Source organism: Phocoena phocoena, chromosome 9 (assembly GCF_963924675.1).
Source record: "Phocoena phocoena chromosome 9, mPhoPho1.1, whole genome shotgun sequence".
NCBI lineage: Eukaryota > Metazoa > Chordata > Mammalia > Artiodactyla > Phocoenidae > Phocoena > Phocoena phocoena.
The window spans coordinates 49,400,247-49,413,946 of NC_089227.1; the positions used below are offsets into that span (position 1 = coordinate 49,400,247).

Consider the following 13,700-nt stretch of genomic DNA (forward strand, 5'->3'; position numbering starts at 1 on the left):
TCCTACAGACAGTACAAAAAGGCAAGAAAAATAAATAAAAGGAAAAGAATTAGAAAGGAAGAAACAGAAGAGTCATCACTAGCTGCAACAGGATTGTGTGGGCAGAAAATCCTGAAGAATCTATAGATAAAACTAAGAATTTAAGAATTAAATACTGATAGCAAGTTTTAAAGATAATAAGTTTAATATAGATGAAAAGTAAAATGTCACAAATAAAATTAATCTCTATATATTAGAAACAAAGAATTAGACAATGAAATTTTTAAAAATACAATTTCAAAAACCAAATACCTGGGAATAAATCAAATAAAAAATATACAATACAAAGTACAGCTAAAATAAAGATGACAACTACATAGAGGTATATACCATGTAAACAGACTAAAACCTTCAATATTGTTGATATCAGTTCTCACCAAAATGATCTCTAATTCTAATCAAAATCCCAGAAGGCTTTTTAATGTAGAAACTGACAAGCCGTTTCTAAAATTTATGTGGAAACTCAAAGGGCTAAGACCAGTCAAGAATACTGTGAAGAACAATGCTGTAAGACATACACTAAAATAGGTTAAGGCTTATTATAAAGTTACAGCAATAAGATAGTGTGGTACTTATTATAAGGATAAACAGAACAACAGAACAGAATAAAAACAAAGGGTAAAAGCCTTAAACAGATACTTGACAAAGGAGATATCCCATTGGCCAATAAAACATATAAATATGCACTCCATCAGGCATTCAGGAAATGCAAATTAAAACTGCAATAAGACACTATAACAAACGACCAGAATGGCTAAAAATATTTTTAAAAAATTAAAAATGACATCAACAAATGTTGGCAAGGATGTAGAACAAAAGGAACACGCAATTCAATCCTGGAGGAAGGGAAAACTGATAGCACCTTTTGGGAAACTGTTAACACCTAAAACTCAACACACAAATACTCTATGTCCCAGAAGTCCTAGATATGTATCTTTCATAAGTGCATACACAGTCCTTGCAGCATTATTTGTAATAGGCAAAATGAAGCAACTCAATTGTCTGTGAACAATTAAATGGGTAAAGTGAGATATATTTATGATGAAATACTATAGCAATGAAAATATACTACCTGAATCTCAAAAACATAATATTGGACAAATAGAAGTCAGTTTGTATGAACGGAATCATACAGTATGTACTTTTTAAAGTTCAAAACAGGCAAAACTAACGTTAGTGACAGAAGCCAGAACACTGGTTACCTTGGGAAAATAATGACTGGAATGGGGCATGAAGGAAGTTTCTGGGGTATTAGAAATGTTCTAGTTCTGTTTCTGTTTCTGGGAGGTAATTACACAATTATGTTCACTTTGTAAAAATATATTGAGTTATACACTTAGAATATGTGATTGAATCTGATTTTTTTCCCCTTTAATTCTCCCTAGGTCAGTTTTTTAAAACACTGATATTATTTGAATTATAATATCCCAATATTAAAAAAGACCTGTGGTATCTAACAAAATAAATACAATTTTAGAGAAAACATTTTTAACAAAAGAGGTTAAGGCAAAACTAAAATAAAACAGTAAGAACAAGTGGAAGATGTAGTTTAATACACCAAAATTATACAAGGTTTTTTACAACTGTCATCTGATTATAAATGTGACTCTCAAAGTCCTAGCAGCCAAAACAAATAGGGAAGCCCAGAGTACACAATTCAGTGTCCAGAATATCAAAACACACCGGTAACTCAAGAGAAAAAACAAAACAAAGAGAAAAAAAATCACTTTTGTTGGCATTAAGTGAGAGAGAAAATTTTGCCAGTCTTGATAAAGAGGATAGCAATATTTTATCTCCTAAGGAACAACACCCTTGGTAACAGCCTTACAGAATATACAATATGGATTCATGGACTCCTTGTCTTTGCTTCTTATAGAGCCTTTTAATGCAAACTGAGGAGATAACACCAAAGTGGTTTGATAGAGAGACAAACACAAATGCAAAGCAATTTGTCAGAAAAGTAAAACCAATAATAATACAAGTACCCAGTTTCTGATGGTCTCAAAGATAAACATCCAGAAACATAAAGGAAGACCATTTTCTACAAATATTATTTATCATAAGCATGCTTTTGATTAAGGTTGAGAATTGAAGATTATATTCTCCAGTAAACACTGAGAATGAACAAATCTTCAGGATTTGACAATCAACAGTGTAGGATTAATACCTTATTTTAAAAATTGGGGTCTCTAACCAGGATTTATGCCTGAAAAATAGCCACAGACATAAATATAGGTTAAGGAAATACCTGTAGGCAGGAGTGAGATTTTCCTTAAAAAAATGATTCTGAGAATTTCTGTCCGAAAAAGAATGAATGAATAAAAAAAAAAAGGAATGAGAGCTAAAGGCTTCAAAATAATACCTCTAAAAGGATAGCCATGATAGCACCTTAGCACTTAGAATTAAATAATTCCTCATTCCACCCAATTAAAAAAAAAAAATCAGTATCAACTCCCAGAGTTGTTCCTTCTCCCATGTTCTCTTTTGATTCATATGACTACCACCCATTCAATCCAAGCTGGAAATTCCAAAGTCATCTTTAATTCTTCTCTCTCTTCATATATACTGGTAATCAGACCCTGATGATTCTACCATTTCAGTATTTCTCATATCCACCTATGCTTCTCCTTTATCAAGTTTGTGGTCTAAATCAAGTATTATCACTCAATAACCTCCTAATGAATCTCTGCAGACAACACACACATCCCACCCTTCAACTCATACATCCATTTATTTGACAAACACCATCGACCTGCATACCAAACATTGTACAACAAACTCCAAAAAGCTTTCAGGGACAGCTCTGAGCAGGGGTCTAACTCCAGACTGGCTTTGGTCAACATTCTGTTTGATTTGGCAGAAGCATCATTTTCAATAGCTTGTATGTGAAAGGCTTTAGGCAAGGCCCAACAGTCCTGCAGACCTGACCATTTCCTGCTGTCATCTGGCAGCTTCACATATATGTTACCTGCCTGGTCCCTAAAGACATCTGAGTTTGCAGTTCCTAAGTAAAGCAGAAATAAAAATCACATTAATCCACTGCTTTAAAATGTTTGATGGCTCCCGATTAAATCAAGGATAAAGCCCCAAATTAGCATGGCACATAAGACTTAACAATTGACGTGAAAAATTAACTTCCCATTCACTTTTCAGTGCTTATACAGTTGACCCTTGAACAACAGGGATTGGAACTGCACTGGTTGACTTATAAGGGGATATTTTTCAATAGTAAATACTACAGTACTACATAATCCTCAGTTGGTTGAATCCTCAGAAGCAGAATCACAGACTCAGAGTATAATTTATAACTATATAAGTTATACATGGATTTTCGACTGAGCTGAGGGTTAGCGCCCTTCACCCCTACATTGTTCAAGGGTCAACTGTATTTTAGTCATATGGACTATGTGCAACTCCCCAAACAAACCCCAGACTTTCACACCCTCTGTTCTTACATATAATGTTCACAATAACTATAAAGTACATTCTCCTTTTCTCACTTGGGCCCAAATGTCCATCTATCTTCCAAATGTCATCTTTTCTCAGAAGTCTTCCTCTGCTGACTGTTCCCTTAAGTTTCACAATGCTCTGCTTACAGCACCCTGAATTATAGTAAAGAAATATCTGTGACTATCTGTCAGAGCAGACTGTGGCTTATTCCCCAGTGACGCCCCAGGACTAACTAAACTCACTGCCTGACTCAGAGCAGGTAATAAATATCTGCAAAGTCAAATTTGCACTTTAAACAAAAAATGACAAAAATTTACCATCATTCTTTCAGCCCCCATTTTCTACTTCAATTAAAAAAAAAACTACAGAGATAAAAAAAAAAAGAGAATGTTTTAGAAGAAAAAGAGTCAGACTAGACTCTGGGTCTACAGGTGCCTTAGTGAAAGAAAACGAGATAAGCAGAGTGGAAGCTGGTTCCACTCCTCTATCACAGAGGGCTCAGTTCACCTAAGGCTGAAGCTAGAGACACAGATATGGAGAGGCAAGAACACGCAGAATAATAAATATCAGAACTGGTAAACATATTCTCTCAGGGAATATTGTGAGTTTGAAGAAAAAAGGAATACATATAAACTAATTCATAGGCAAGAGTAATGATTTTTTCAGCTTCGCAATTGAAAAAAATGGGCTTTAGAGTTTATTTACAATGTTATTATAAATCTAGATGTTTTTATTGCTTCTATTATTTATGATTAAAATGATTTTATAGTCTATATATTAAGAGTTAATGCAAACATCGTAATGTAAATAGTATGCAGAAATTTTTAAATATAAAATTTATAAATCAAACATTTTGGTCTTATTAAAAATGCTCTCAAAATCTACAACTGTAGTTTGATAACAGTTTGCTACTAATTAAAGATACATATGTAAAAATGTGATTAACGAGTGGACATATTAAATGTACAGCCTTTAAAGAAACCCTTAGCCATCATTTAGAAACCTGAATTCCAGTTATTTCAGTCAATTAATCAAAGTATGTAAAAAGGACCTATTCATAAACATTTGGATAAATAAAAGCTACATTACAGTCAAAAAAATTACCAGTTGTAAGATGAAAGGCTAAAAGCTATTAAAGGCTATCTGCAAGTGAATGGAATGAATCAAACAATTTTGGGGTGGCTTTTTTTTTTTTTTTTTTTGTGGTACGCGGGCCTCTCACTGTTGTGGCCTCTCCCGTTGCGGAGCACAGGCTCCGGACACGCAGGCTCAGTAGCCATAGCTCACGGGCCTAGCCGCTCCGCGGCATGTAGGATCCTCCCGGACCAGGGCACAAACCCACGTTCCCTGCATCGGCAGGTAACTCTCAACCACTGCGCCGCCAGGTAAGCCCCTGGGGTGGCATTTTTATAATCACTATAGAAAATATGAAAGATAACATCCATAAATAATTAAAAGTTTTCTTTTAAATAACTGATCTGGACACACACTTGCAAAATGCATATAAATCAAAATTTTGTACAAAGTTGACTTGCTGAAAGACAAGATAGTATGAAAGTAATTAGCCTCTTAATGATCTTTCCCTGTTCTGTTATTAAGCCATGTGATTTAAGACAAGTCTCTTAATAACTCTGGGCATCAGCTTCCTATGCAAAAGTGGGCTGGATCTAAAAGGTTGCTTCTAGCTCTAAAGTTTCAAGATTCCATTATATGCTGAACACCAGTTACCCAATTACTACATCTTTATATATGGTTCAGTAGAGTGCTAAAACTTCTGAAATACACGTAAGTAAAATACACTGTTCAGAAATCCCTGACCTAACCCAGAACACTATCATTCACCACAGAGAAAGCCTAGAGTCCATTACTAAGGACACTAAAAATGTTCACAACATCTCCAAACTTTATGAAATGTAATTCCAGAGCAGATGTCAGGCTGAGGAACCAAATCTAGCCAACTGGCTATGTTTCTAAATAAAGTTTTATTGAAACACAGCCATATGTATTTGCTTACATATCATCTAAGGCAGCTCTTGGTCTTCAAGGGCAGAGCCAAATAGTTGCAACCAAGACCTATGGCCTACAAAGCTTAAAATATTTATTATCTGGCCCTTTAAAGACAAAGGCGCTCTGCCAACCCTGTGCTAGAGCTCAGCAGAAGACCTTTTAGTTGGTCAATTGATCAAAGTTAAAACAAGAATATTTATGTGTACTAAATATTTTAACTAAAATTGTATAAATGTACTTCATTCACCCATTTCTGATTTCGAGCCAAGGTCTTGTCTTTTCATTTGACTGGAGTTTTAAATTCTTAGTCTCATATGAGCCAAATGACTAGTAAGTTGTCTGTAATTTCAAGTTTCAGTTTCTCAAAAGTGAAACAGGAGCTTAAAAACAAATGCAAAACAATCCAAATGTCAGATCACACTGCTACCTTATATGCCCCAATTTTTTATAAGTTGTTTCATCTACAAAAAATTCAAAAGGAAATTTATTTTTAACAATATGTTCTGTTTTTACAATGCATTCAACTTACTTTCAAAAATTGTGTTTCATCTCAGTTTATTTACTTAAACAACATAAATACAGTAACAAACACAACTGGCAGAAATAGGTTTTAGGAAAAAATACAATTAACTCTAGTAAGAATATAACTCAGATACTGGAGCAGAATAATATAAATTGGCCAATTAGCCATGAGTCCCACTACACATAACAGCTATCACACTGGTAGACAGTCTAGCATAGTTGTGGTTTAAGAACAACAAGCTCTGCAACCCAACAGATCTAAGTTTAAATCCTGGCTTTGCCACTTATTTTACAGAGCATCGACATCCTCATCTATAAAAGAGAGACAATAACAACACCTCTGAGGAATATTTTGTTAATGCTAAATAAGAAAAAGTAAGGAAAATGACAAGTACAGCGCTTGACACATAGTAAAGGCCAAAATTTTTTAAGTATTATTATACCATCATCATTATCACCATCATCAGGATTCAATATTTTAAAGCTGAAAAATAAAGCTTTAGTGAGAAAACCTTATTAAAATATAATTTAGAATTACTGTATAGTCAGTGCTGCCTTAGCTAATGGTGCCTAGCTTCCACTCCCACTCCTATAAATGTCAGTATTTCCCATTCCTGCTGGGGTTTGGGAAGTGAGCCATTCACAGCTTGAACATCTCTGATGGCTTCTGTTTATGCACTCTGTGCTGTTAACTGGCGTATTATCCCACAGTCTGCCTGTTAACTGCCTGTTATTACAAATTCCTAGAGAAATAAATTTCAAGAGTTCTTGGTATAACAAGTAACATAACATCTCATGCAGTTAAGCATTAAATAATACTTCATTCTTGTCTCATCATCTAGGAGTAAAGAGTGACATAGGACTTTTCTAGACAGGTGAAAATTTATAACTTCAAGTAGAAAAAAAATCCTAAAAATTCTAAAGGAAAGACACTATGGTGGAATGAGAATGGGAGTAGCATCTGACTTTGTCCTACAAAACGGAAGGCTGGAATAGACAGCTGAGCAATGCCTTCCATTTTCTAAGGAAAAAAATAATTTTTCTTTCAATTGTGTATGGACTAAATTAAGGTCATTTCAAAATCTGAACACTTACACCCATGTATCCCATATCAAAAAAAATAATTTTCAGAGCGTTAACTATAACAACACAGGACAAATACACAAAAAAGGAATATTACAAAGAAATGATAGCAGCCGAGTCATACCAAAAAGGTGAAAAATGTTCAACAGAAATAGAAAGACACTAATGGATTTTGATTTTCGTTCAGAGACAAAGGATTAATTTTCCTTTTTTATAAGTCCAATCACTCAGTTCTGCAGATAACATTTAAATAAACATAATATAGTAAATATGATTTCTATTAGGTTAGTTTTTTTAGAAGTAACCTGTTAGAAAACGCACAGATTTAATTATAGTTGTGAAAAGAATATAAACATTATAAACTTGACCAAGTAAAAATAAGAGTTTCACTAACAAAACTTGGAAGATGGAGAAGCAAATAGAAGGAAAATGTATACCAAACACCTATCTCTTATTTATTTTTATTATGGGGAGTAAACAGTCAGAGCATCAACAACTACCTACAGTGATAAATCAGGAAAAAGATATTCTCATGTAGTTAAATTACAGTGAAATCTATTAGGAAAAAAATTAATAAGCTGTAAAAACAGTTTATATTAGGTAGTAGGAAAGGGAATGATGGGTGGGCACAAAGAAAAACCTTTACCTTTTAAGACGTTTTGTTCAAGTATTATGTTTTGTGTAGATTTCACTTTAATTTTAAATGGCACTGTGTAGGGGAGGAAGCCAGAGGAAAAGAAGTTAAGATAAAACATAAGGAATGCAGGTGGTGTCCAAATAGCATGGTATCAATAACTCAGCCCAAGCCAATCAAGCAACAGGGACTTCAGATCTACATATGGGTGTAGCTAAGCAGGCCTGGTGATCCTGCACAAACACTCACTGCTCAACACTGCTCCAGGTAAGGTTCCTGCACTCCCCCTGCCTGAGTCTAGAGAAAGAGAGCAGGCACTGCTTGCTAAGCTGAAATCAAGGGCAACAGGGGAAGAATAGTCCCTAGTACTGCTGTATTTGTACCTAAAAGCTGTGCTCATTATTCTGTGATTTAAAGTTCTAAAACCTGCAGTTTTCTTTCAACTGCCAAGATCATCTTCAGAGAAAAAAATAAAAGGATATTTTAAAGATTAAGAGAAATTAAATCCATCTGTGTATGTTAAAATGTAGTACTCAACAAACTAGTTCAGTTGGTACACAAACTTTTCAGAGCATAATCCAGCATGCTCTCAGGTACATTCCAGTAGTTTCTTTCAAATGAAATTTTAAAAAATAAAGAAGTTCTGACTTTTAATAACTTTTCTTGAAACTAATTTAGATAAATGTCAAGTGATAAAGAAATTAAATGCTTCATTCAGACGTATTTTAACATAAACACACTGATTCTTATTCCCAGTAAATCCCAACTATATAACTCTCTGTCAATCAACTCAAGAAATGTCAAATAATGTAAAAATGGACCCTGTCAGTTATCAAAGTGAACAAAACTGGTGTTACAGTATCTTTTACTAAAGATGCTTGAAACACAGCACATCTCAAGGAAGACACAAGGTATTGAAGAGCTACCAGTTTTCTTTCATTTTTCAATTAACTGGGTATACCAAATTGCTTGGTACTTCATGTATTAAACTACATAGTCATATAACCTGAGACTTACTAGGTAAAGAGTCAATGCCTCTTTATGCAGAAGCAAATTTGTGAATTCTCTTTTTTTCTATTTTCAGAATCATAAGTCAACCCTCAGTTGTTCCATGTAATCTACTCCTAAGACCACAGAGTCTCTGCCTTCTACCAAGTACTTCATTTCCAATAAAGGAGCAATGTGACTAGGAAAGAAAAGAGGAACATACAATCTACTAAAGAAAAATTAAGAAGTGCATGAGTAGATACACTGTACATATGACTTTGCCTGCAACATAAAAACAAAAAAACACCACACAAGAATTCAGAAATGCTCAGAATCATGGAATGATTCTCTTAAAGGACATTTCTTAAAAAGAATATATTTCTCGATTCTCTAACCATCAACAGGAATAAAAATACATTTAAATGTTAAAGAAAATAAGAGTGTGAATTCAGTTGGAAATGACTATTCCTATGATTACCAGAGTGTCAAATGACTTTTCACCCTGATGCACTCAGGTCCAAGCAAAGATTGAATCTTGCCTTTGCTAAATTCCACAGATCCAGGTAAATTAAAAGAATGTTTAAAGTGTTGGTGAATTATGTCTGAACAGACCCAATGAAAAGAGCTCAAGAACAGGTTCAATACTGATTGTATTCAGTAGACCAGAGGAAAAAGAGCAAAACAAAAATAAATGCATAGAATAAGAAAGGGGCATCTAATTAATAAAGACAAAAATAAAAGGAAATTAGAATAAAATTCCTTTCATTTTTGTGGACTCAATCTGTCCCACATATCAACTAATTCTATTTCTATTTCCTATACCACATTATCTACAGGAAGTGAACAAACCTATGTTCTCCCAACTAGGAGCTAACGGGTGAAATAAGAGGTGAAGGGAGAAGGGGATTGGGTCAGGCAGGATGAATGGTGGCAGGCAAAGGAAACACTGCTCTATGTGGGGGAGAAGAATTGCTGGTGGAGGGCCTATCATCACCACCAAGCATTTCCAACTAACAGCTCTGCTTTTGGAGCCACCCTGATGTTGTCACTAAATCACCAAGTTAAAAACACAACTCTAACGGATTTCCGGGAAGCCTAAGATAAAATCCCACTACAATGAATTCCTTAGGACATTTTAATGTATCTGTGCATGTATTTTTACCTATTTTCAGAATATAAGACAAACTTTTCTTATTACTGCATGTATGACTCATATATGTAAACACAGCATGCTGCTTATATACCGTATTATCTAAAATAAAACAATGATTAATTTAAATCATCATTACAGATCTTTTTGATCAAAACTTTTTACCAGGTCAGATAACTCCTCCACATATCACTATATACATAAAAATGAAAAAGTGCTTAGAAGCCACTTCACGCTAACTTGAAAAAGCCCAAATAAGGATTTCTTTCAGTTTTTTATAGTTAACTCTCACCAAGTAAGATATTTACTTTAACAAACCTAAAATAAAAATTTTAACTAATGGAAAAAATGAAGTGTCAACATGTCACCTGCACCCTCAATCTCCTGCCAACAAATTTCCAAACTCATTCTTTCCTATTATAATAGAATGGTGACTTTTTCGAAGTCAATCTCTCCAATAATCCCTACGAAGCTTTATTATTACGTTCTCTGTCTTATTTTTAACCTCTCACTCTTTCTCATTGATTTTCAAATATTCAGGTTGCTCCTTCTCAATTCCACATCTCTCCTCCATATAAAATTTCCTCATCCTACACTTACACTTCAACCAAATCTGTCTCTAACAAGGTCAACTCTGATTTCTTTGTTGCTATAAACGCTATAGATATTTTCGTCCTCATGTTGCTTGGCATCTCTGCAACAAAGACTCATCATGATACCCGTAATCTCGTATCTACAACACCTCGTACCTTGGTTTAGCTAATCCCTCCTGCACCTCCTTCAGGTCCTCCTTAGTCTTGACCCCCTAAGGAAAATTAGATCCCAATGCTTCCACCGTATGCTCAACTTCCTTCTCTATAAAGCCCCATTCCAGTTGGGCCTACTTCAATCCAAATCCATCTTGATAGACTAAGCACTCTAGAAAACCGTGGATTATACTGATTACATTATATGTGGTTCATCACTATACAGCCAATTCCAAAACAAACCACCTAGCATATAATAAACGCTCAGTAAATACATAACTGCCTGAAGTATTTTGAGCCAATCATAAATATGCTTTTCTCATTCTAACAGATTTACCACCACGAAATGAACTAAATGAGCGCTATGCTTCTTCAGGAGCCAGAAGGCCTTGCTAGAAATTTTCAAATATATTCACCATATTAGAGCTAATTCACTATTCACCCAACTTAAGTATAAATGACATAATCAAGTTTTTAATAGTGACAGTTAATCACTGTCAAAATGGATAAAATCAAAATATTACTGGTACTACCCAACTATGCACTTCTTAATCAAATAAAAAGTGGTCGCTTCAATATACATAATCCTAAAGAAAAAAAAATATCATCTCTAGGGGGAAAATACCTAGTTATTCTATACCCAGCACAGACCTATGATGTGAGAGTATATTAAAAGAAAAAAATTAATCCAAAGCTGTATTAATGTTTTGTCCTTTCATAATCCTTTTATTTTTTCAGATACTAGCAATCAACATCTACAATATCAGTGCATCCTGCTCACTGAGTGCCAGATTCTCTATACAGGGGAGACTAAGGGACTCATTCTAGGCTAAGTATGAATTTAATTTGAAACTGGGTTTCCTTGGCAAGCTCACTATTTTCCCTAGATTTTATATTTATTTTTGATGCTTTTAGAGGAATGGCGGAAATTACACTTGAGGATTAGAGATTCCTCAAGGTACTGTCACAACTAATGCAAAACCTTCATTTTAAGCAGACCAAAATCCATTAATAAAGTTAGAACTAAGAGCAGAGGATGCAGCAGCTATTTTTACATTGTACATTTTATAAATAAACAGAAGATATAATCATTAAATACAACATCACTTAAATATTACAAAGATGACTCCTACACAAAGTGAAATCACTTTAAGTTTTCCAAAAGAATTCTTATCATGATGAGCCAACAATTGAACCATCTGGATCTGAAAAGCAAACTGCAACAGAACTCTCAATATTTATAATCTGGGCATAGTTAAGGAGGAAGAATTCTCAAGAGCTGCAATGGAGACATGAACAGATGAATTTATTCTCTACTACTCCATAAAAATGAAATCAATAAGATTGGAAAAAACATGAAAAAAAGAGTTTCAATGAGGTGACAAGAAAAAGGATTAGAAAGTATCTGATCTTTCAAACCTTAAGAGTTGTTATTTATAATTTTACTGTGCTGCTCATTTACAAATAAGAAGGCTAAACTAGAACATAGCACTTAATATTAATATTCAGTGTTTATTACCATTGTATGTTACACAACTCCTATATAAAAACTGACAATAAAGTCAGCTTTAAAAATTTTACATCACTTTACCTTATGCAACTATAATGTTTAAAAGTGCTGGCAGCTTTCTGACATTCCAGGCACAGCTGAATAGCTCCCGGATAGTCTTCCTCCTGAATCAACAACAGAAGTCATTAGGCTGGAAACATTTTTCTTAAAGCTTCTGAAAAAGAAAAATCTCTGTTCATACTCTATCCAAAGTTACAGCACCAGAAAATTTTAATTCCTCTCAAATAAGGATCATAATACCAACAACAGATAAATAGTGAAATATACCAAACTAGTAAAATATAACAAAGCAACTACCTCCAGGCCTAAAATGTATCCATAAAAAAAATATGCTGTTCCCTTAAAAACACAGTAATAGCTCTCTGAGACCATCACATGTAGATAAAGCCTACAAAGAAGTACAAGCTGCTTCAGAGGGAAGGAGTTCTTTAACTGTTAACATTCTTCTTTCAGTAATGTTTATAGAAAATGTTCCAAAACAGTATGCATTCTACTTGTAATCAACATTCAACAGTTCTACTATCATGAATCCATAAATATTCTTAAACAAATAAATTTGGAAAAAAGTGAAATATTCATTAATGGCCCCAAATATTCCTAAACAGTAATTTAATGGCAAATGAATTTTTCATTTCTCAAACCCTAGTTTTAGTGGTAATAGTTTAGAAGTAATACAGTGATTATACAGAAAATCATTTTAAAAAGTTCCTGAAGTTCATATCTAAATTCAACAAAGGCAATTCAAACCACAAGGGATGCTGAGATGATGACAAAGTACCTACCCAAAGGTGCTCGAGTATTATGGGGAAACACGTAATACATTAGGCTTTGGTGAAACTTATAACGGATGTATACAGACAATGCTAAGAAAGCATCAAACAGAAAACAGATGGCTCACTCAGAAAATCAATTAATATATGAGACACCAAACATAACTAATCTATGACATACTCCTCAAATCACTACTTTATGTTAGACACAAAAGATAATTTCATTGCTATTTGGGCACAGATATAATAATCAAAAGATACTGAAGTTAACATTTCCCCCAATAATTTTTTCTAAATGAAGTATATCATATCAATAGAAAAAGATGCACTAGAGCAAGTTCCTTTACATGTCTAAAAATGCTCTTCATACCATATGCCAATTTGAGAAAAATGCACATCTGAATTTTTTTCACAATAATTCTCTATTTAATATTATTAGGATCACCAAATTTCAAAGCCTTGTAAACTTACCTCCAGCATTTCACTTAAGCGGACATCTGTTCTTTGCTGAAAAGAACATAAATCAAAAGGTAAAATCTGTTTCAACCATAAAATTAAGCTTTAACTTTTAAAAAAAGTAACCTGTATGTACCAATGTTTTTATAGTTCTCAGAGATTTCAGAAGTCCAATCAGCAACTGACGTTTCCTTTGATTTGCAAGAAGGCCTAAACTAGCTTGAGTAAAACCTTCCTTTGCAATATTCAAGTGTCTGTAAAAGTGAAAAATAAACAGTTAAGTTTT

At 33.9% G+C, this 13,700-nt stretch overlaps 1 protein-coding gene across 2 annotated transcripts in view; it reads right to left on the bottom strand.

The window, feature by feature from the left end:
- The window catches only part of VPS50 (VPS50 subunit of EARP/GARPII complex), a 140,129-nt gene that overhangs the window by 100,483 nt on the left and 25,946 nt on the right, over window positions 1-13,700 (bottom strand). For both annotated transcript variants that reach the window (XM_065883462.1, XM_065883463.1), the window contains 3 exons: window positions 13,551-13,668; window positions 13,430-13,465; window positions 12,210-12,292 (listed from right to left, as the gene is read on the bottom strand). In XM_065883462.1, coding sequence (XP_065739534.1) covers window positions 12,210-12,292; window positions 13,430-13,465; window positions 13,551-13,668 — 237 coding nt within the window. The remainder of the gene's footprint in view (window positions 1-12,209; window positions 12,293-13,429; window positions 13,466-13,550; window positions 13,669-13,700) is intronic.